We start from the raw sequence: 20,950 nt of genomic DNA on the forward strand, positions 1-20,950 counted from the left end.
TCAGAAAACGTTAAGCCTATTCCCTTTCAAATTTTGCCTCGGCAGCTTGTAATGGCTCCTCACCAGTTCTCTGATCTGCCAGTTTCCATCTTCCCCACTTAGCATGTGTCCGAAGAGGGATGTGATACATCAGCTAATGCTGCTTCTAAGCTTTATTTGCCAATGTGTAATCTGGGAAATGCAGACTTTTCTCCCTCTTGACTCACTCATTAATCAGGAAGGAAAACTGCAGTTTATAGAATTAAACATTATTCTGAAATGAATATATCTGAGCATGCTCATAGTCTGCATTGCTGACACTGGCAAGTGTAGGGTTGTTGTTGTTGTTGTTGTTGTTGTTGTTGTTGTTTTTCACTCCTGAGTCCTGTTCCCACTGATAATGGAGGGTTTGTGTAACCTCTGGCCCATAGGCGTCTCCATTTGACCCACTGCATGGTTTGGCCCAAACCATGCCCATCCACCATCATATAATGTCTGTTGCAAGATAAGTAGACTCCCACAGTACCAAATACAAAAGGAAGAATTGGGAGTTTCTGAAGCAGATAGGGTGGTCATGTGTCCTACTTTACAGAAGACAGATCATCTATCTTGTCCAAGTCTAGTTTAAAGATAGCGGGTTTGAAGTTGTCCATCAACAGTTAGCATCTAGACAACAGACTAAGCAGACAGAAGCATTCTCTCTCTTTTTGGCAGTGTATAAGTGACCACCCTAGGAGGGGACATCCTGCACCAGAATGAGTCTTTACATGATTTGTAAGGTTGTCAGTGAAAACTGAAGCTTTCCCCTAAGAATTCCCGCAAAAGGTTCAGAAAGAGCCATCCAATTCTGATGATATAACAAAACCTTCCACTTTAATACAGGAAAAATTATCTCTCTCTTCGCATTTATCACTTTCTCTTTGCTTGAAGTACATAATGTTGGAAGTAGTACGTCAGGTTAAGAACTTTGCCCCAGGATGAGAACAGAAATTGCATGGTGGTGGCAGCGGAAGGCCCCATTAGCTAAAGTGGTACCTCAGGTTAAGAATGGTTTCAGGTTAAGAACGGACCTCTGAAACAAATTAAGTTCGTAACCAGAAGTACCACTGTACTTAAATAATTTGTAGTAGCAAAGTTAAGAGGCTACTCAAGTCCCTTTTGTTGTCAGGGCTCCTGCCCTAAATCTTTTGTTCAAGGTTGCTAGTTCCCACAGATACATAAAGAAAACCAAGAATGGGGGAAGGGAAATTCTGAATTAAAAATTTATCATGACTGCAAGTTAATTTTAGTGCAGGCACTAGAATTTGTTGCAGCGGTCTTTCAGCTTGCTCGTTTATATATGTAGTGTTTATATTAGCTTTTACAAAATCTGATCAGTAATTAGAATAATTGCTTTATTGTTTTACCTGTATCACACTGTAAATGTGTCTTCATTTAAAATCCTGCTATAATTTGCGAGTTCAATCTTTATATTAAATATTACCACTAATGCATACCACTATCCTTACTATACTGACTTTTTTTGTACTGTTTTTGGGGGACAGGGGGCGGGTGGGTGTGGAGGAATCCCTGGTCCTGAATGGGGTAGCTGTGCCCCTGAAGGGCCAGGTGCGCAGTCTGGGAGTCATTTTGGACTCACAGCTATCCATGGAGGCGCAGGTTGGTTCTGTGTCCAGGACAGGTATCTACCAGCTCCATCTGGTACGCAGGCTGTGACCCTACCTGCCCACGGACAGTCTCACTAGAGTGGTGCATGCTCTGGTTATCTCCCGCTTGGACTACTGCAACACACTCTACGTGGGGCTACCTTTGAAGGTGACCAGGAAACTACAACTAATCCAGAATGCAGCAGCTAGACTGGTGACTAGGAGCGGTCACTGAGACCATATAACACTGGTCTTGAAAGACCTGCATTGGCTCCCAGTACGTTTCTGAGCACAATTCAAAGTGTTGGTGCTGACCTTTAAAGCCCTAAATGGCCTCTGCCCAGTATACCTGAAGGAGCGTCTCCACCCCCATCGTTCAGCCTGGACACTGAGGTCCAGCGCCGAGGGCCTTGTGGCGGTTCCCTCACTGCAAGAAGCAAAGTTACAGGGAACCAGGCAGAGGCCCTTCTCGGTAGTGGCACCTGCCCTGTGGAAAGCCTTCCCATCAGATGTCAAAGAAATAAACAACTATCTGACGTTTAGAAGACATCTGAAGGCAGCCCTGTTTAGGGGAGTTTTTAATGACTGATGTTTTAATGTATTTTTAGTCTCTTGTTGGAAGCCGCCCAGAGTGGCTGGGGAAACCCGGCCAGATGGGTGGGGTATAAGTAATGAATTTGTTTTGTTTTGTTTTGTTTTGTTTTGTTTTGTTTTGTACTATGAGCCACTGCAGACTAATGCAGAGCATACTAATGACTGCAATGATTTTACCAGTTAACTTTATCAATCTGGAAAACCATATGCCCCACTGCTAATCTTAAAGGGCCTTCAGTCCATGCTGTTGTTTCATGTGAGTTCAGTCTTGGAATGGTGTTTCTCAAATCAAAATGACTTGGTAGCACCGTTGCAGAGTGATGTCATACCTCAGAAGCCTCTGCAGTGGAGCTTCATTTTTTGCTAGTAAGAGTGCGTGCTGGATTTAAAGTTGCACTCTCTTTTATTGCCTGATGAACTTGGCCTGGGTGGTGCTACATACTCTGTGAGAATCATTGCCCAGACCAGGAGTAGCCTGTGTGGTTTGTACATTGCTCTCTACCCTGCTAGTACCCATGTTGCCTATTACTGGGTGTGTAGAAAATAATCTACTGAATTGAAGGCTGCCAGTGGGCCTTTAGATTGATTTATGAAGGCATGAGCTATGCCACAAATTCATAATACAGTGGTGCCTCGCAAGACGAAATTAATCCGTCCCGTGAAGCTCTTCGTATAGCGGTTTTTTCGTCTTGCGAAGCAAGCCCATTGACAGCTTAGCGGCTTATCAGCAGATCAGCTGATAAGCGGCTTAGGGCTTAGGAAAAGGGGGGGGGGAGGGAAAAAACCCCGCAGGAACTCGCAAGACATTTTCGTCTTGCGAAGCAAGCCCATAGGGAAATTCGTTTTGCGAAGTGCCTCCGAAACGGAAAACCCTTTCATCTAGCGGGTTTTCCGTCTTGAGAGGCGTTCGTCTTGCGGGGCACCACTGTAATGGCATGTATTACAGCTGGGTTAAAGGATATGAATTTTCTTTAGAAGGTGCTGTAGAATTATTAGCATTGATTTTGTAGTACATATTAGGCAAAAAAAATTACTGATATTTAGTCTCTTGACTGCGGTGATGGAACAGAATCTTTTTTAATTGATAAGTAATTTCTCAACACAATGCTATGCATGTCTACATGCAAGTAAGTTCAATTGAGATGAATGGGGCTTACTCCCAGGTGTGTGTAGGATTGCAGTTACATATCTATACCCATTTTGGCTCACTTCAACCAGGCCAGGAAATGGGATGGTGACAGATTTTTCATTCCTCATCATTGCTGTTTATTCCAATGGAAGGGACATTACTCCACCATATCCCCCCAGGGCTGATGAAGTTTCATGCCATTTTTGAAAGTGTGTTGGAGAAACAAGGGGGCTTAAAATCCTATGGATCTTTGACTGCTCCTGATACGCACACCAAAATGCCTCACTTTGGCCCCTACTACCAGTGGGACACCTATATCCTTGAACTTTTCAGTGGGTGTATTGAGGTCCTCCAGCGGCTTAAGCGCCATCCCACCATTAGGACACTCTCTCTGCCAGTGGTGCAGCACTTGAATTAACTTTCTGTGGCCACTGAACTGGCTTTCAGCTGGCTGTAGGATTGCAATCCACTAAAAGTTTATTGCACTTGACATTCAAACAGCTGGTGCTGACACATTGCTAATCTGCATTCCATAAACTATTGGGTATTTCTTTGCTCATTAGTTATAGTTCATAGTAATATTTCATTAGGCATATACTGTAGGTGACATCCAGTGATGTCTGGCCAACTTCCCAACAAAATTGCTCACACAATGGGACTTTCCCTTCCTTTCCTCCCCCCTGTAGTCCATTGTGCATGCACCCAGGTTCTGCTCTATAGGGTCCCCCATCTTTCTAGAGCAGATTTTGAGCACACTAGAAGCTGGATGGGAAAGGAAGAGAAAGTCCTGTTGTGCAAACAGAAGTCGACTTGCATGCAGTTGGGTATTCAAATTTCAATTAACCAGAATGTGTTACTAAGCAAAATAGGCCCCAATACAGAGAGGAAATGTTGAAAAATGCAAGAACATTTGTGAACACAGTACACCTGTAGTCTCTCCGCTGCCCACCAGCTTTCCTCTACCATATAAGAAACTGCTTGATGCAGTGTGGGAGGGCTCCTATTTGGCAAGGCAGGACACCACACTTGTGGATCTCTGTACTTCTCTGTATTGTGACCACAATAAAAAATCTCAAATATCTATCAGTAAATATAAACACAGTGTTTATAGTTTGAATTTCTAGTTACCTTTGCTTTTCTGTGAATTAGATCTCCTTGTTGAAGCAGAATCTAGAAATGCAGCTTTCCCAGTCTCAGACTTCAATGCAGCAACTTCAGGCACAATTTAGCCAGGAGCGACAGAGGCTGGCCCAAGAGATTGAAGAGCTAGAAGAAGAGCATCAACAAAGACACAAGTCCTTGAAAGAAGCACATATCCTTGCATTTCAGAACATGGAGGAAACAAAAGAAGAAGAGCAAAAGGCATGTTCATTCAGTATTTTGTAGCATCTTAACATTTTCAGATTTCAGTATGTTAACATGAACTATGCGATATTACTCCAGAGAACTTCTTTATCTTCATTTGAGAACTCAGAAAGCACCCAAAGAAACATTGTACTGGGAGAAAGGCAGGGGTGGAGAGGCATAGAGGAAACTACACATGTGTGTTCTAACTTCTCTTGAACTGTAATGGGAGGGATGTGTAGAGGTATGAGTTACTCTTGAGGCCTTACCAAAGCCCTAACAACCCACATTTTGTCCAGAAAGTGGGAAAATGGGAAAGTCAGGGGGCTACACTCTACGTTGTGGGATTGGAGTTACAAAAAAATAAAGGTAGCTGGTTAATAACAGCGGGTTGTTTTATTATTATTATTATTAATTAGCAATCATTTTGCCTCATTGATAAGAATATTTTTCTATACACATAGAGCAATTCTCCTTTAAATTTGCTAGGAACTTGAGGAACGTTTAAAACAGAAGCACTTAGAAGAACTTCATGCGCTGAAAGAAGCACACAGGCAAGCTATGGATGCTTTCAAACTAGAAATGGAACAGGAACTGCAGACTCTTCGCTTTGAACTAGAAGATGAAGGGAAAGCTATGCTTGGTACAGTATTTTCATGTGACTATTTAAAACATAAGCTATTACTTCTGGTGCAGAAGGCAGATAGCATGTGCTGCCCAATATACAGAAAAATGAAAATGGGTGGTTTCCCGAGTGTTGGGCTACATTTAGACTTTTTCTGAAGAAAAGCTGACTATTCTCTAAGTAGTTGATACCCACAGTTTTATAGAACAATTTACCCATTTTATTGGTGCAGTATTGTTATTTATCACCTCCTGTTCAGGATAATGCTCCTGTTGTTGGTTTTTTTAAAATGGAAACTTGTGCCAAATTTGAGAAATACACATCTTCCTATGATAGTTTCAGACAGATGTCTTGTGCTATCCCTCATCTTGCCTGTTTTGTCCCAGTCTTTCATTACTAGGCCCTTTTCTTCAGTGTTAAATTTGTGCATATCACCTATTCATATCACTATCATTCATTAATAATTCCTTTTAAAGAGCAAACTCATTGTCCCCGTGCTCACAAAAATAGGCTCACAAAAGTGGGTCACTGAGAAGCAACAGGAAAGTAGCAGCGTGCATGCGGGAATCCTGAGATTTGCAGAAGTACAGAAAATATTGGGGGGGGGACAAAAAGAGAGCAACCTGTAAACGCAAAAAAAACCCCACTGAGCATGCTTAGTGGACACATGGAGTCACAAAATGGTGTGTATCTGTGAAAAAAAGAAAAACAGCCTTTAAAAAAGTACATAAATAATTGAAAACTGAAAAAAAACTTTAAAGGGTCACAAAATGAGGCAGAAACTGAGTTGCTCTCACTGAATGTTATAGGCAACACTTATGTAACCACATTCCATGCAACTCACAATGGCTAACTTTTTCAAGCATCAAAATACTGCAGTTTGAGTGCCAGGAATGTAATAAGTATTTAAATTACCTTTGGCAAGAGTAGCCACATGGTGCCCTACAGATGAAGTGGACTGCAGCTCTCATCATCCCTGATCATTGGCAATGCTGGCTGAGGCTGATGGGAGTTGTAATATAAAGTATCTGGAGTAGTAATATGAAATATCATATTGCTTACCCTAGGTCCACCACAGAGTAATACAATTCTGCAAGGTTTTTAATGCTTAATTTGGCATTCAGCACAATTTTAATATATAATAATAATTACTGTTACATTGATAAACATTTCCATTTATTCACTCATTTATTTATTTATTGTATGACAAAATTTAACATTTTTCAGCTAAAGGAGGCAACATAGCTGGAAAACAAATTTGTTAAAAACTACGTGTCTAGTCATTCCCCTAAAGCAATAAATGCATGGTTATACATATGTGTGGTTTGGGTTACTACTTGTAGAACTATACAAAAGAAATCTGTTTATTATGTTCCAGCATCTTTGCGCTCAGAACTAAACCATCAGCATGCTGCAGCAATTGATCAACTAAGACATAATCATCAACAAGAACTAGCAGCTGCTAAAATGGAACTTGAAAGAAGCATAGAGCTTAGCAGGCACCAGGTATATATCTTCCACATAGCCAAAAGAGAGTAAATATCTTTTAATTATGGGCACAGAGCATATGTTCGCCGTTAAGAAAAATTGCAACTCCTTTACTACCTGTTTAGTATACTGGCTCCTCTCAGTCAATATCATTTCTTCTATTCCAACTTCATAGACTAAGTGCTGGTGCTTATGTAGGCAAATGGCACCAACTATGGACAAGACAGAGGTATCAGCTTGCCCAAGTGAACCTAGAGGTCTGCAGAAATACAAAAATGGGGAGAGAGAAACCAAAGGAGGTCGTTTCCCTCCAAAACAGCTAAAACAGAATTGTGCATGTATGAAAAACTGATCCATGGCAATTTCCATGCATTGCAACCAAGGTTTGATCTAGAAAATCCACCCCTGGTTTTCAGTTAATAATGCTCAAGGGAACCAGTGGGCAGAGACCACCTAATCTTGCAGAAAAATAGCAGGAAGGTCAGAATGAACCTCAGTACCTCACCCAAAACCTTCCTGGGAAGATTGCACATGTGCACTTCATTTGTGCTGCTGGAGAGTATTTCTGGCAGCAGAGGGTAGCATGAAGGTGCTAGTCTTGAGCCTACAGGAAATTTGTGTGTGTGTAGAAAAGCACAGCTCTGTCTCTAAGTCCATAAGTACTTTTTATAATGATGGTTCAACCCTCCCTTCAGCTCTAACATGATCACCATATTTTGCAGAGGAGAGGAAATAGGGCAAAGTAGGGGCAAGAGGTACAAATGCCTATCTATAGTTCTTTATATGTTGCCATTTGTAGCCTTTCTAAATTTAATCTGATTCTTTACTCTTATCTGGTAACTAAAAATATAAAAGTGGGAAAGTAAGTTATGTTTATTCAACCAGAAGCAAGTGTGTCATACAAATAATATGTTATATAAAGTATTCTTAACTTATTGATACTTGCTTGATAGGAAAAAGAGTTTGTTTGCCGGATATCAGATCTACAGGATGAATTGAGGCATCGAGACCACCATATATCTGAACTGGATAAGGAGATTCTTGCTCTGCATGAGAACATAAGTGCACTAACCAAGGAACTGGAATTTAAAGGGAAGGAGGTTCTCAGAATACGTAGTGAATCCAACCAACAAATTAGGTATGGATATTTGCAATATCAGGTAATATGTTCTGATTGATTTGGCAACCTAAAATTAATGAAGGGCTGTACTTGATTTTTTGAAACTTACCTAGAATATTTTAGGCAGTCAGATTCAAATTGCTAGACTCATATGCCCATTTGATGTCAGATGAAGTAACAGTGAAATTTAAGTTTTGGACTGCCCACAATATTTGCAAGTTGCAGAGTTTAGAGGACATTAGCTATTGGTAAGGTACAATCATAAGCTACTATTTAATATTTATTAAAGTGCCCTTAAGTATATTTTTGTTTACATTTCACCATGCTTATTTGCAAAGCATTAAAGGAGATGACTTTTTAGTGAAATAAGCTAGACGATTAGAGAAACAAAAATAGCAGAATTAGATTTTGTAGCTCTTTTCAGTGATGCTATGCACAAATCCTTTTCAAACATGGCAGGAAGTCAAGATGAACAAAGCTGGTGTAAGAATAACCTTTTTTAACATAAAATAAATTAAACAGGCTGCATGAACAAGATTTAAACAAGAAACATGAGAAAGAGCTGGATGTCATGACAGCAGACCACATCAGAGAAAGACAAAGCATGCTGGCAGATTTTAATAAGACCCAAGAGCTGCTCAAGGAAATTAATTCAGCTTTGCAAATTTCGTAAGTTTTATTACATTAAACCATTTCGTATGTGGGCAGAGTTTGAATGGAATGATCTACAGTATTACTCAGTAAATTATGATGGACATTTGAGAGACATGCACAAGTGGAGGAACTTCTCAAAAAGAAGCCCAAACTTGTCTTTTTTGGGTGTACCCACTAACTTTGATGGAATAATTTAGACACACCCACAGCCTTTCCGCAAAACAAGATAAAATATAGCATGTTAGAGAATAGTGCAATCCTATGCATATCTACTTAGAAGAAAGCCTCATTGACACTGGTGGGTCTTAGGTAAGTATGGATAGGACTGCAGCTCAAAATACATTTTAAAAGCCTGGGAGAACAAGGATAACGGTGTTGGCACCAGGCAAACTTTCTTGAGGAGGGAATTCCACAAATGTGTCACTTCTGATAAGGCTCCTTTAGCCTGTCATTAGTGAAAGAACAGTTAGGCAAAATATGGACATATATGATAAGCCTTGAAAAGTTTAATTCTGAAAACTGTGTCTGATTTAATCTCTGTGGCTGATTCATCCTTGGCTGTCCTTTTTAAGTCAGTTATCCTTGTCTCTGTCCCTGTCTCTTTGTTTTCTTTTGTCCTGCAATAGCAGTAAAATGTAGTAGAAGAAAAAGAAAGTTTTGGTAGTTTTGCTTCAATTCTGCAGGGGTTTGTAGGAAGTGGAGTTCACTGTTCTTTAGTGGACTGGTTCTCTTTTTATGAAATTATTATTTTTAACATAAAAATACCTTCAAACTTTCAATCCAAACTTAACAGCAGTGTTTCAGCTTTAGGTAGATTGCTTCAAGTGCTTGAATATGCCTCTAGATTAAAAAAGAAACCTTAACTTAAAAAATCAACATGGCTTGAAAGCTAGGCTTACAGTCCTTTTCTCTGACATATTGGCTTTTCTGTGTGCAGGAGAGTATTCAGTCACATAAGAAGAGCCCTGCTGAATCAGACCAAGACCCATGTATTCCAGCATCCTGTTCTCATAGGGGCCAGCCAAATGTTTTTGGGAAGCCCACAAGCAGGACATGAACACAACAGTACTCTCACCACTTGTAGTCCTCATCAGCTAGCATTCAGAAGCATGCCACTTCCAATATTGGAGGGAGTTTACAGTCATCCTGGCTAGTAACCACTGATAGTGTTATCCTCCAAGAATTTTCTAATCCCCTTTTAAAGCCACCCAAGTTGGTGGTCATCACTGCATCTTATGGTAGCAAATTCCATTGTTTAACTACATGCTGTATGAAGAAGTACTTCCTTGTGTCTGGCCTAAATCATCCAGCATTCTGCTTCATTGGGTGACCACGGATTCTAGTATTATATGAGAGGGCGGAAAGCTTTCTCCACACCGTGCATAATTGTATACAGTTCTATCATGTCCGCCACTTATTCACCTTTTTTCTAACCAAAAAGGACCTAAATGATGTAACCTTTTCAGAACCTTTTTCCAGCTTTACAGTACAGTCGTACCTTGGAAGTCGAACAGTCTCCCAAACGACGCAAACCCAGAAGTGACTGTTCCGTTTTGCGAACGGCCGACGGGGCTTCCACGGCTTCCGATTGGCTGCAGGAGCTTCCTGCATTGCAGGGGGTTGGACTAGATGACTCTTGGGTTCCTTCCAACTCTACGATTCTATGATTCTAGGGAATGTGGAGCAGGCAAACACAATCTCAGTCCCTTGCTGTGCTTAAGCTCCAACCATGCCTGTATTTACTATTTGAATACACTGGCTAACAAATGCATTTTTATATATCTTTGAAGTCAGAATTTAATCTTTAGGAGAAGCACCTCATTACATTACTGCTACATTGGCCTTGGTTTTGATTTTCTTCCATCTTCATTCCCTCTTTATGTGATACTATACCTCTTCACACACCCCATCTCCCCTTCTACTTAATAGTTTATTATACTCAAAAGTGTTTGTAAGCATCTCTTACACTATTTTTGTGCACATGGTTATGGTCAGATTAAAAAATATTGTGTCCTTGAAAAAGCTGCCATATAAGGAAATCTGAGCTACTTGACTCTTAAACTTTCCAACCAGACTAACAGCAATTAGCCAGGGGATATAATCTTAGTGCTAGGATATGAGATGGACTGAATAAACTCTTGTTCACCATCTGTCATTCATCTGAGCCTGAAGCTTAGATAGTAATGTATGATCAAAATCAAGTGTCTACTTCTATATACATACTACTTTGAAACTGCTGCATTAGATCTAGTCCAAGAGCCCTTCTGAGAGTCAAATTTGGGCTGACTAACTGACTGATAGAAGGTATTTTCTAAGGTATTTTACCTACTTGTAATTCCATTGCCTCTTCTGAAAGTAATTTTAGAAAAAAGTGCTTTTCCATGCAGGCATAATTGATAGATAGCTCAGGACAGGTTCACAGCCCAATCATGTAAGCCCCAGTTCACACCTGTGCTCCCCACACCCCACAACATGGCCTACCTACAAGATATAGCTTAATTGTGAATTAGCCCTTTCATTTATTGTCATCTGGAAATTAATATTCTTAACCCATTTGTTAGTGTTCAAGAATATGAATAATGATTCAATACCAAATAGCAGTCTACAGTTGTATTCAAGTTACTAACCTCTACGAATGCTAGGCTTCATTTTATTAGGCTTTCCTTACAGCTTCTATGTAAATTGGTGTGCTTATTTCCATTCTCTCCTTTAATGCTTCTTCATTCCCTGTTTAAAGCCATCTCACAATTTTCTTGATGTAATTGCTATTTGTCGTTTGTGGCACTTATATTGTTCTTGCTAAATTGTTCCTCAGCAGTTAGTCTGATACTGTCTTACACATTTGTGGATTTGTTTTCGTTGTTTTAGCTTTAGTATCTTTTGTGGGGAAGAAGTAAACATCGGTTATGTGGCTTCCACTCTGATTATGGCAGATGGTGGCCCACAAGATCAAAATGCCATTTCCTTTATTGTAGCCAACCATTAAAGAAATCAGTTAGTATGTAGAAGATCACATAAAAGCTCTTGTGGTTTATTCATTAAGTTAGTTTGATAGCATGATTTTTATGGCCTTATATCTGAACTTCGGACTATTATTAACCCATGGGTGATGTTTTGTCTCCTATAAAGTTTAGAAGAAATGGAAGAAAAATATCAAAACAGGGAATCAAGACCAGAAGATGTACAGCTTATTGCAGAGTTGAAAGACCTGATTGCTGAGAGGGATCAGCTAATAAAGAAACTGATTGTAAGACAGTTTGGTGCTCTTTTGGTATGAGCATGCCAAAGGCTAATAACTCTTGTCAAATCTCCTGAGAATACACTCCTTGCATTGGATACCCCTTAAATTACTTGTTTTTTATATGGTAGAGCAGTCATAATCCTGAATGGATTTCGAGCAGGCAGAAGACCTGCTCTTTTACCACTCTGTAAAGACCTAAGTTATAAATACAAAGTAAGTTCAAAAGCATGCCAAAATGAAGTAAGGAATTGCTTCCTTAATTTTAAAGTACTTTTAATGTCTTCTCTCAAAATAATGTTTAGTTTTCCCTGTGCTGACTTCAGGATTTGGGGGAGCCTCCAACAGGGAACCCTAAGTGAGCTCTCATAAACTGGAGGAGGTGGGGAGTGTAAAATGATAATTCTCTTATCTTCTGAACTTCTTGGATGTTGTGTACAAAATGAAAAAATCAGTGTTTTAGGGTGGTGGAGTGGTGTTCCTGAGTGGCCAATTTCTGTGAGCCCCTGCAGTTTTCCCTATTAAACTTGCATGCTAGCACAAGGACACATGCCCAGCAGGAACTCAGAATCCCATTGTTTCATCCCAGCTATGGTGGATTCCACTGGTGGCTTTCCTTGCTGTGACATAGAAGTAACTTGCAAATGTGGTTTGGGACATAGATGAAACCAGTGGCATGATCCCAGCATCCAAAGAATTTTTAGGAAGTTATGAATGCCAATGCAATTCTTTGTACAGCTGTCCATGAAAAGAAGGAAGTAGGTAAAAATCCCCATGTAGAGGATGAAGTTGGATCACTTTGGCACACTCATGAATGTAAGAATTATGCTGAGTATGAAAATGACCACCTTTCAGACTTCTGGTAATGAGTTACAGTTTTGAGTTTAAGTTCTAAACCTTCAGATTTGAGTAATTAATGAACTCGTGAGTGAGTGAATGTCAATCTGGCCACAGTAACTTAATATCCAAGGTGACTGATACAGAAATTTATTTTAATCTTTTTGTTATTAGGATGACAAGAAATTCTATCAACTGGAACTAGTCAATAGGGAGACTAACTTCAACAAGGTGTTTAATGCAAGTCCTAATGTTGGTGTTATTAACCCTCTGGTGAAGGTATGTCATACATTTACAATGTCGAAACTGGGAAAACATGAATTACTAATATTAAACACATTAAAAATTTTAATAACACTGTGAAAGACACACAAAAGAAAGCCAGCTGCATGTGGTTTTCAGCAGCATCAGTAACAGTAAGCTGTGGTCAGTAATGATGGCTTCTCATCAATGAGCAGTGTGCTAGTGCATGCTGCTGAATTGTGCCCACTTCTGCACGCCTACGCTGTGGTTTATTTCCCACTAAGCAAAGCACAAGCAGAATACAAGGTTTGTTCTCCCAAGGCTTAAAGTTTGGTTCTTGGGGAGACAGAATGGGCAGAGTGGCGTGTGTATGATGCAGCAATATGCTCCTATATTATGTTTTAGAGTGTGCAGTTTTGTTTTTACTGAATTTTTCTCTCTCTTTCCACACCCACCACCGAAAGAAGGACGCCCCCAGAGACTTCTTTCTATCAGTGGCAAGATGCTGGCAGCAGGGGGGCAGGCATGAAGAGACAAAAGTCTTTCTCCCCTTTTTGCCCCATACAGGCTTCCTTCTCTCAGTAGTGTCCAAGAGAAGGAAGCCTGCAGGTTCATGTCATATTCTGCCACTGTAATTTCTCAACTTCTCTTCCTGGGGAGGGCAAGGAAGCAGGGCTTTCTATGGTCAGCCATGTCTTCTAATAAGCAGGGAGGCCATAGCCAGCCATACCTCCTCATCCTCAGACCCTGACTCCTCCTTTACATTCCTGCTGGTCCTGACAGTGACATGGCATGAGAGAGAAGGGTACAGCACATGCTCGATGACTCCTTATATTGCAGCCAGGCTCCAGAGGTTGGTGGTATGCCTCTCCCCTCTGACATGCTGCAGCATCAGAGCAAGATGCTATTTTCCTGTCCCCCACAACCTGCTGCCTGGGGCAACAAACCCGAACCTTTTTAAGAATTATTGCAGACACGGAGGTTTCCTTTTTCCAAATCTCCACATTGTTAGTCCTTTCTGCGGTTTGATCTCTAAGGCCCCTTCTAGATGACTATTCAATTGTGCAGGGGATGTGCAGTCATTATGAAGTTGTTTCTTGAGATCCAAATCCTATTCCCGTAGTGAGCGTGCATACTGTGGAGAAAAAGCAAGGGAAGCAGTGTTGGTCTAGAAAAAAAAGTAAAAACCAGTTTGACAATACCTTTTATATTAGGACCAACCAAAACATCACAAATATTATGGCAAAATTGAAGTTTTGACTTGATAAAAAAAAGCAAATAATTGTTTGGTTTTTGCAAATTGATAAATGGTTGATACTAAAATCTTATTAGTGGCATCACCAGTTCATCTGTCTGTTGGAGTCTTGCAGTAAGGATACTTCACTCTGAAGAATAGATCCATGTGTGCCATCTAGTGGAAACAGCCTGGCATGCGGCTGGAAAAACTCACTAAGGTTGCTTTCACACTAGCCCTTTTCCTCTGGAATTGCCATTCTTTGTTCACCCACATTTTACAAAGAATTGGGACAATGTCAATGTCAAAGTGTAGCTATCCAGTGCTTTCAGTATTAAACTCCTGTCATACCTTATTTGTGGCTCTCTTTTTTGCGGCAATAAAACACAATTGACCAGCCTGTCCAGTGTAGACAGGAAAGTACTATTGAGGCTTCTCAGGTCTCGTATATGATTAGATAAAAGTTTCCTATTTACAGTTCCTTCCCATTTTATTGCTTACTGTCGATTTGAAACTATGGTAGTTTTCCCAATTTATTTTTTCTGTTCTCACCAGGGAGGCTTTAATGACTGGTTTCCTTTCATTATTTTTATTCCTTATAGTTTTATTTTGATATAAAATATGAAAAGAATAATAAACTGAATAGATCTGTAAAAAATGTTGCCCTCCACCACAATGAGAACATAAACTGACACTAGGGCAATTAAGAGATTGATTATTCAAGGAGCAATTAAGGAGCTATCAATCAGTTCTCCAGTTGGAACCAAGAGGGAAGCAGTTAAACAAGCAGACTCTGTGAACAGGAAACTTTTAATCAATATTTTAAAAGACCTTTGTTAAACAAGTTTTATTGTGAGTAAACATTTTAGAAAGATGATGGCCACATAAAGAGTGTTGGTGGATAATATAGTCCTATACAAAGTACTGTGGAACCATGGTGGTGCCATGTTTGACTGGGCCCTCAGCAGCCCCCCACATGTGGGTCCCTCATTGTGACTAAGTCTTGATCTAGCCCATTATATACTTTCATAGAGAGGGGTTTTTTTTCTATCTGTCAGATTTCCTTTAGGAGTGAAGTTTACTAGTTTTCTTTTAAGTTGCATGGGGATTGGGAAGAGGCTGTAATTAGACTAGAAACTAACAGATTATCCCACTACATTTCTGTAGTTGGACCAATACCATGTTATTGTAAACAAGAAAGTTAACATTGTTCTTTAAGAAGAAGAATCTGCATACAGACTAAAACTGTCAAAATTATTTAAAGCTAAGTCAAGCTCTTCAATATTGCAGCAAACTGGCTGGAGCATTTAGCTTTCGTATCCCTCTGGAGAACGCTTTAAATGCAGCTGTACTAAAACTGTAATAAATAAATAATATCCAAACCCTCACTTTCAGGTGAAACAAAGAAATGAGAATTTTAAAAGCCCAAGTAATTTCCTTATCTGTACAGGCCCTTCCTTACATTTGTTATTTTCAATGCAGCAAAAGAAGAAGAATGATAAATCAGCAAACAGGTTTGTGAGTGTCCCCAATCTAAGTTCTCTGGAATCTAGTGGAGTGGGCAATGGACATGCTAACCGCCTGGATCCTATTCCAAATTCACCCATCCATGATATTGAGTTCAACAGCAGCAGACCACTTCCACATCCTATACCACCCAAAGAGCCCAAGACGGTTTTGAGGTGAGCACTGCCTCACCAGTTTTTGTTTTTCCTAACTTGGAGAAATTTTTTATTTCTTTTTAGCTGAACCCACATGTCTTTAAGAACAACACAGGAGTACAAATCTTACTTCGAATCTTAATTTTCACACTATATTTTAAGCCTCTTTACAGTATTCCTTTTTTATTGTAAAACTTGTTGAAATGTAATTTCTCTCCCCTTTTCTGATAAGTCTGGAACCCTTCTTTCATTTTTCTAATGAACTACACAGTCAGTATGGTTCATGTGCTTTCAATTGTTTACATTTATGAACAATTGTGTTAAATGTTTGTGTTATTACTAGCTGTCCTTTCAGAATGTTACAATCCCCATATTAAAGGTCTTTATTGTGTAACAGTGGATCTTACCTGACAAAACTGTTTTCTGTGTTAGATGAATGTGTGCTGATTTATTCCCTTTCCTTACCTCAGATAAAATCTTTATTGGAAGCAAGCTTAGAATATGTGTAAATATCTGCATGTATTTAATGCTGGGTTTCAGCATTAAAATACCCAAGTTTAGCTTTGCTTTAGGAAGTGATGGAATGAGTTTTACTATCAGATTAAGTCAAATATATAGTGCTTGATAGTCTGGTGAGTAAAAGCCCTTTCCATCCTGCTTCTTAATTCCACTTCAGTGTTACCTGCAAAATATAGTCTGGGGGCAGAAGAGAGAGTGATAAAATTTTATAGTTTTTTTTTTTTTCTAAAGGCAAAGTAGAGTTCCTGTAATATTAAATGTTCCTTATTTTTCCCTGTGCATGTGGTATGCATGTTTGCTCAGGCGTCACTAACATGCATGTGCATGAATTCATGGATTGCGATGCTGGAGTTTCCATTGCAAATTATTTCGTGCCTTGTATTACCCCCAAAAAACGGTAGGGATTATTTTATTAATTTTTTCTAACAATTACATTTTACTAGCACGTTAAAGTAATATAAAGATTGCATCATGCAGGTATATTTGGGAATTATATTTGTGGGTGGCAAGTGTGTTTGCTTTGCACTGAATTCCTTGTTATAACATATCTAACCCCATGTGCATGAACCTACAATAATTCAGTTTGGGCTATGAAACAGTTAAAATACATAGATTAGTTTTCATTCTGCATGTATTTAAGAATATGATGCTTGCATCATACTTCTGACAACTAATTTGACCAGAAGAAAAGGATGCTAAAAGAGGATCTTCCAAAAATCGCTTTTCCCCACAGTACATTTTTTTAAAAAGGCAGTCATCCCATTCATTCCCCCGCCTCCCCAAAAATACTATTTTCCCCCACCCTCTTATGTGGCTTAGTGACCATGTGCTGCTGATGCTCTCCAATGGAGTGGATGATCGGAAATAGTAAAAATGGGCATTAAACTAAATCAGGTTATCCTATGACGTGATACTTGATTTGCAAACATCGTGTGCTATGTATTGGCTTCTTTGTGCTTTTTCCAGGCCTTCTGCATTTTCACTGTTGGTTGTAGGTTAAATCTGTCTTTTCTTTTTATGAATTTAGCCCTCCTCAGACTGAAGCTTCTCCAATGGCTTCACCCGATCCACAACGTCAGGAATGGTTTGCCCGTTACTTCACATTCTGAGAGATTATTTTTGTGTGTGGCACAGTGTGGTGTGGACTGTTCATAAGAGCATGACCTTAAAATAAACCCTTATGTGAACAAGCTTACCTGTAATATGTCAAACACTGTGAATGAGAAAGTATTTTGTCTCTCTGATTTGAAAATGCACTGTATTTTATGTGATATTTGTTGGAATCACTTGACATGGTAATATAAATGTGCTTAATGACACTTTTATTTTTATTTAAAATGGAAGAGTATTTAAACTTTGTAATTACTGCATAACAAATTTTCGTAGAAGAAACTTAAAGCTTCCTACCCATTTTCCTATAAATATGTATTTTCTTTGGTTTCAGGAAAGGCTTTCCCCCTCCTGTCTCCCATCCCAAATGCAATCAGTTGCATGGTTATTGTATATCAAAATAAATTGTCAACAGTTTAAAAATCAGACTGCGGGAAGATATGTTTAAATCCTTCTGTTTTTATTTAGTTATCTTGTAGAACTTGACTTTTAAAATTGTGTTTATTCTAAAAGTGGTGAAGAATGCAAAATAAATATCAGTAGTATAGCTGATGGCCTTTAGAGTGATTTTAAGAACATGGCACCCTTATTTCTTATCTACAACTGATCTGCCCTTTAGTAATTATAATTACTATATTTTAATGTTGGATTTCATCAAACTTTTGTCAAATATTTTATAAATATCTACAAAGACAGTGCTCTTTAGAACATGTGGGGTACTACACTATGTAATGCTGTATTAATGAATAATCATTTATGGAAATCTGCATTTTGAGGACATTATAATTTGGGAGCAAAACTCAGGCTTTACCAAAAAAAATAGTGCTAAATCAATTATGCATAATAAAGCATGCAAATCTTTCATTAGAGCTCCAGCATACTTAACTTACAAAGAAAGATGTTCCATCTTACATTATAAAATTAAGCCAGGGACCACATGACCTTTTTCATATGGCAAATGAGCCTGATTTTCCACTCTATTACACTTGTCTTACAGATGTGCAAACTCTCTGGCAGAAAATATGTAATACCATGGCAAATCTGGTTTATATACTTTTGTTGATGATGTTGTCAATTCCAAGATTACCACAATGCAGCTGACACTGGTAATCTCAGGGAGATTTTTTTTTCTTTTATGAATGTACTTTCAGACCTGATATTTGTATCTTTAAAAAAAAGAGGGGGGATTGCTTGGTTATTTTAAATAAGATTTTTATCCTTCGATACAGAATTATAGCTCTTCATTATTTCTGCTGAAGCCCTGACCATGTCTTCCCATTATGCAAAAACATAATCAAAGGTACCATTAATAGTTACAATAAGTTTTATATGTAGCATATGTATAAAAGAATAATTTGTATGTTTTCATATAAAATATAAAATATTCTAAATCAGAATTTTAAAAATGTATCTCTTGCAAACTCAGCCTGAAAGCTTCACTGGAAGCAGTGTTCTAATGTTTTGCTGCTAATCTAAAGCAGTGTTTGGCAGATACTCTATGGTTAATGGATTTAACTGTAGGTATATGCAGCCTTTACATTAGAAGAAAGCCATATCAAGTCAAAGTCAGATTTCTTGGCTGTTGTGTGAAATAAAACACACTGGATGATTTTGCTATGATGTTCTGAAGTATTTGTTGTGTTGTGTTTCTTTTTTCTTCTTTGAGTTCACTACATATTTGCACCTGGTATGACACAGGTGGTGCTGTGGTCTAAACCAGTGTTTCCTAACCTTGTGCCTCCAGCTGTTTTTGGACTACAATTCCCATCATCCCTTGCCACTGGTCTTGCTAGTCAGGGATGATGGGAGTTGTAGTTCAAAAACAGCTGGAGGCACAAGGTTGGGAAACACTGGTCTAAACCACAGAGCCTAGGGATTGCCAATCAGAAGGTCAGTGTTTCAAATCCCCACGACGGGGTGAGCTCCCATTGCTCGGTCCCAGCTCCTGCCCACCTAGCAGTTCGGAAGCACACCAAAAGTGCTAGTAGATAAATAGGTACCGCTCCGGCGGGAAGGTAAACAGCGTTTCCATGCGCTGCTCTGGTTTGCCAGAAGTGGCTTAGTCATGCTGGCCACGACCCAGAAGCTGTCTGTGGACAAATGCCAGCTTCCTCGGCCTATAGAGCAAGATGAGCGCCGCAACCCCAGAGTCATCTGCGACTGGACCTAACGGTCAGGGGTACCTTTACCTTTATGTATAGGTATAGCAATCTTTAAAGTTTACTTTCCTTCGGTTTTCTTGTTTACAAAATGCTCTTCATGGGGGAAGATCAATATTGCTAGGCATGCTGCCTTTCAGAGAACCTTATTCATTTCAGGAAAACTACTAACCGAGCAACCCTAATAAGTGTCAAAGAGCTGCTAGGTGTCCTGAAGCAGTTTTAAAACTTGCCTTAAAAGGCCTGTAATGAGCTACATGCGTAAATCTTCTTCCAAAAATCATCCTCTCATATCAGCAACTCATGTATCCTTCACATATAAAGTCCCTTTCACGTGTACTTGAGGGCTGGCTGCACTGCACAATCCTGAGGACAGGTTCCCACAGCTTTTCCCTATATGTGGTGTACACATAAAAGTGACTTGATTAAGTGAAGCTGTCCACTATCTCCAATGGAAAATTTGCATTATTTAAGCTTGTTCTTACATTCCACAGACAGGAATTAGAAAGTTTGTGGACATAACGTTTAAAAATATTGCTTTACTTATCAATTCTAGATGGGAAAAACCCTCACCATCTGTACTATCCTTATCAATTTTTTTAACACAAACCCCTTTTCTCCTCCCACCTCCCACAAGCAAAATACAAGCCCCCACCCCAGAAAGACTATTTTAGGTTAATGATTTCTGTGGTCCAAACCGGTGTGTGTGTTGTGGAAAATGCTGTTCTCTACTCCTTTCAATGTGTTTTCAAAGATGCCTACATACTATGTCACTATATCATACAGCATGGGCAGGGCTTGATGGCAAAAGTGGATGAAGCTACACCATAAGACAAAGAAACATAAGAAAGTTTAGGCAGGACTACACCATATGGACACAATCCTGGCATTGCTGGGAAAATAATTCCACAGCTTTTTAAATATCCTGATCAAACGGGTTTTGTTTTACTGTTTTTGTTTTTAACCTGTCCTTCGCTTCAGAGTAATTCAGACGCTTGCTCCACCTTGCCCTTCTGCTCTAATATTTTTGTATGTGTCTATCTGTGGCCTCTATCCCTTCAGCTCCCTCAACATCCTGTTCAATCTCCAAATGCCTATGCCAGTTTAATCTTATTTGCACCACAAGGTTGGAACGCCTTGTGGTGCCACTTCTCTCTGCTAGTCAGTTGCAGCAAAAACAGTCTTAGGGCTGCTTAAAGACTTAACAGATTGATTGTGGCATAAGCTTTCATAGACTAAAATCATATTCATCTGCTGGATCTGATGCATCTAATGAAATGAATTCTATTACACAGAAGCTAATGTCACAACAAATAAAACTGTTAATCTTTAAGATACTGCCCTGACTCTTTGCTGTGCTTTTTTTTCTG

At 39.3% G+C, this 20,950-nt stretch overlaps 1 protein-coding gene across 8 annotated transcripts in view; it reads left to right on the top strand.

Annotated features, from left to right (window-relative positions):
• Positions 1-19,041, top strand: part of FAM184A (family with sequence similarity 184 member A) — a 70,473-nt gene extending 51,432 nt beyond the window's left edge. For 3 of the 8 annotated variants that reach the window (XM_079970741.1, XM_079970740.1, XM_079970742.1), the window contains 9 exons: positions 4,498-4,710; positions 5,182-5,335; positions 6,696-6,823; positions 7,759-7,943; positions 8,448-8,594; positions 11,709-11,826; positions 12,829-12,933; positions 15,614-15,813; positions 17,339-19,041. In XM_079970741.1, coding sequence (XP_079826867.1) covers positions 4,498-4,710; positions 5,182-5,335; positions 6,696-6,823; positions 7,759-7,943; positions 8,448-8,594; positions 11,709-11,826; positions 12,829-12,933; positions 15,614-15,813; positions 17,339-17,420 — 1,332 coding nt within the window. In that variant the 3' untranslated portion in view covers positions 17,421-19,041. Of the gene's footprint in view, positions 1-4,497; positions 4,711-5,181; positions 5,336-6,695; positions 6,824-7,758; positions 7,944-8,447; positions 8,595-11,708; positions 11,827-12,828; positions 12,934-15,613; positions 15,814-16,614; positions 16,709-17,338 lie in introns of those variants that run through there. The other 5 variants (XM_079970743.1, XM_079970744.1, XR_013837367.1 and 2 more) reach the window with 4 other exon arrangements.
• Positions 19,042-20,950: the final 1,909 nt, after the last annotated feature.

The sequence above is a fragment of the Podarcis cretensis genome (genome assembly GCF_951804945.1).
Source record: "Podarcis cretensis genome assembly, chromosome: 3".
Classification (NCBI taxonomy): Eukaryota; Metazoa; Chordata; class Lepidosauria; order Squamata; family Lacertidae; genus Podarcis; species Podarcis cretensis.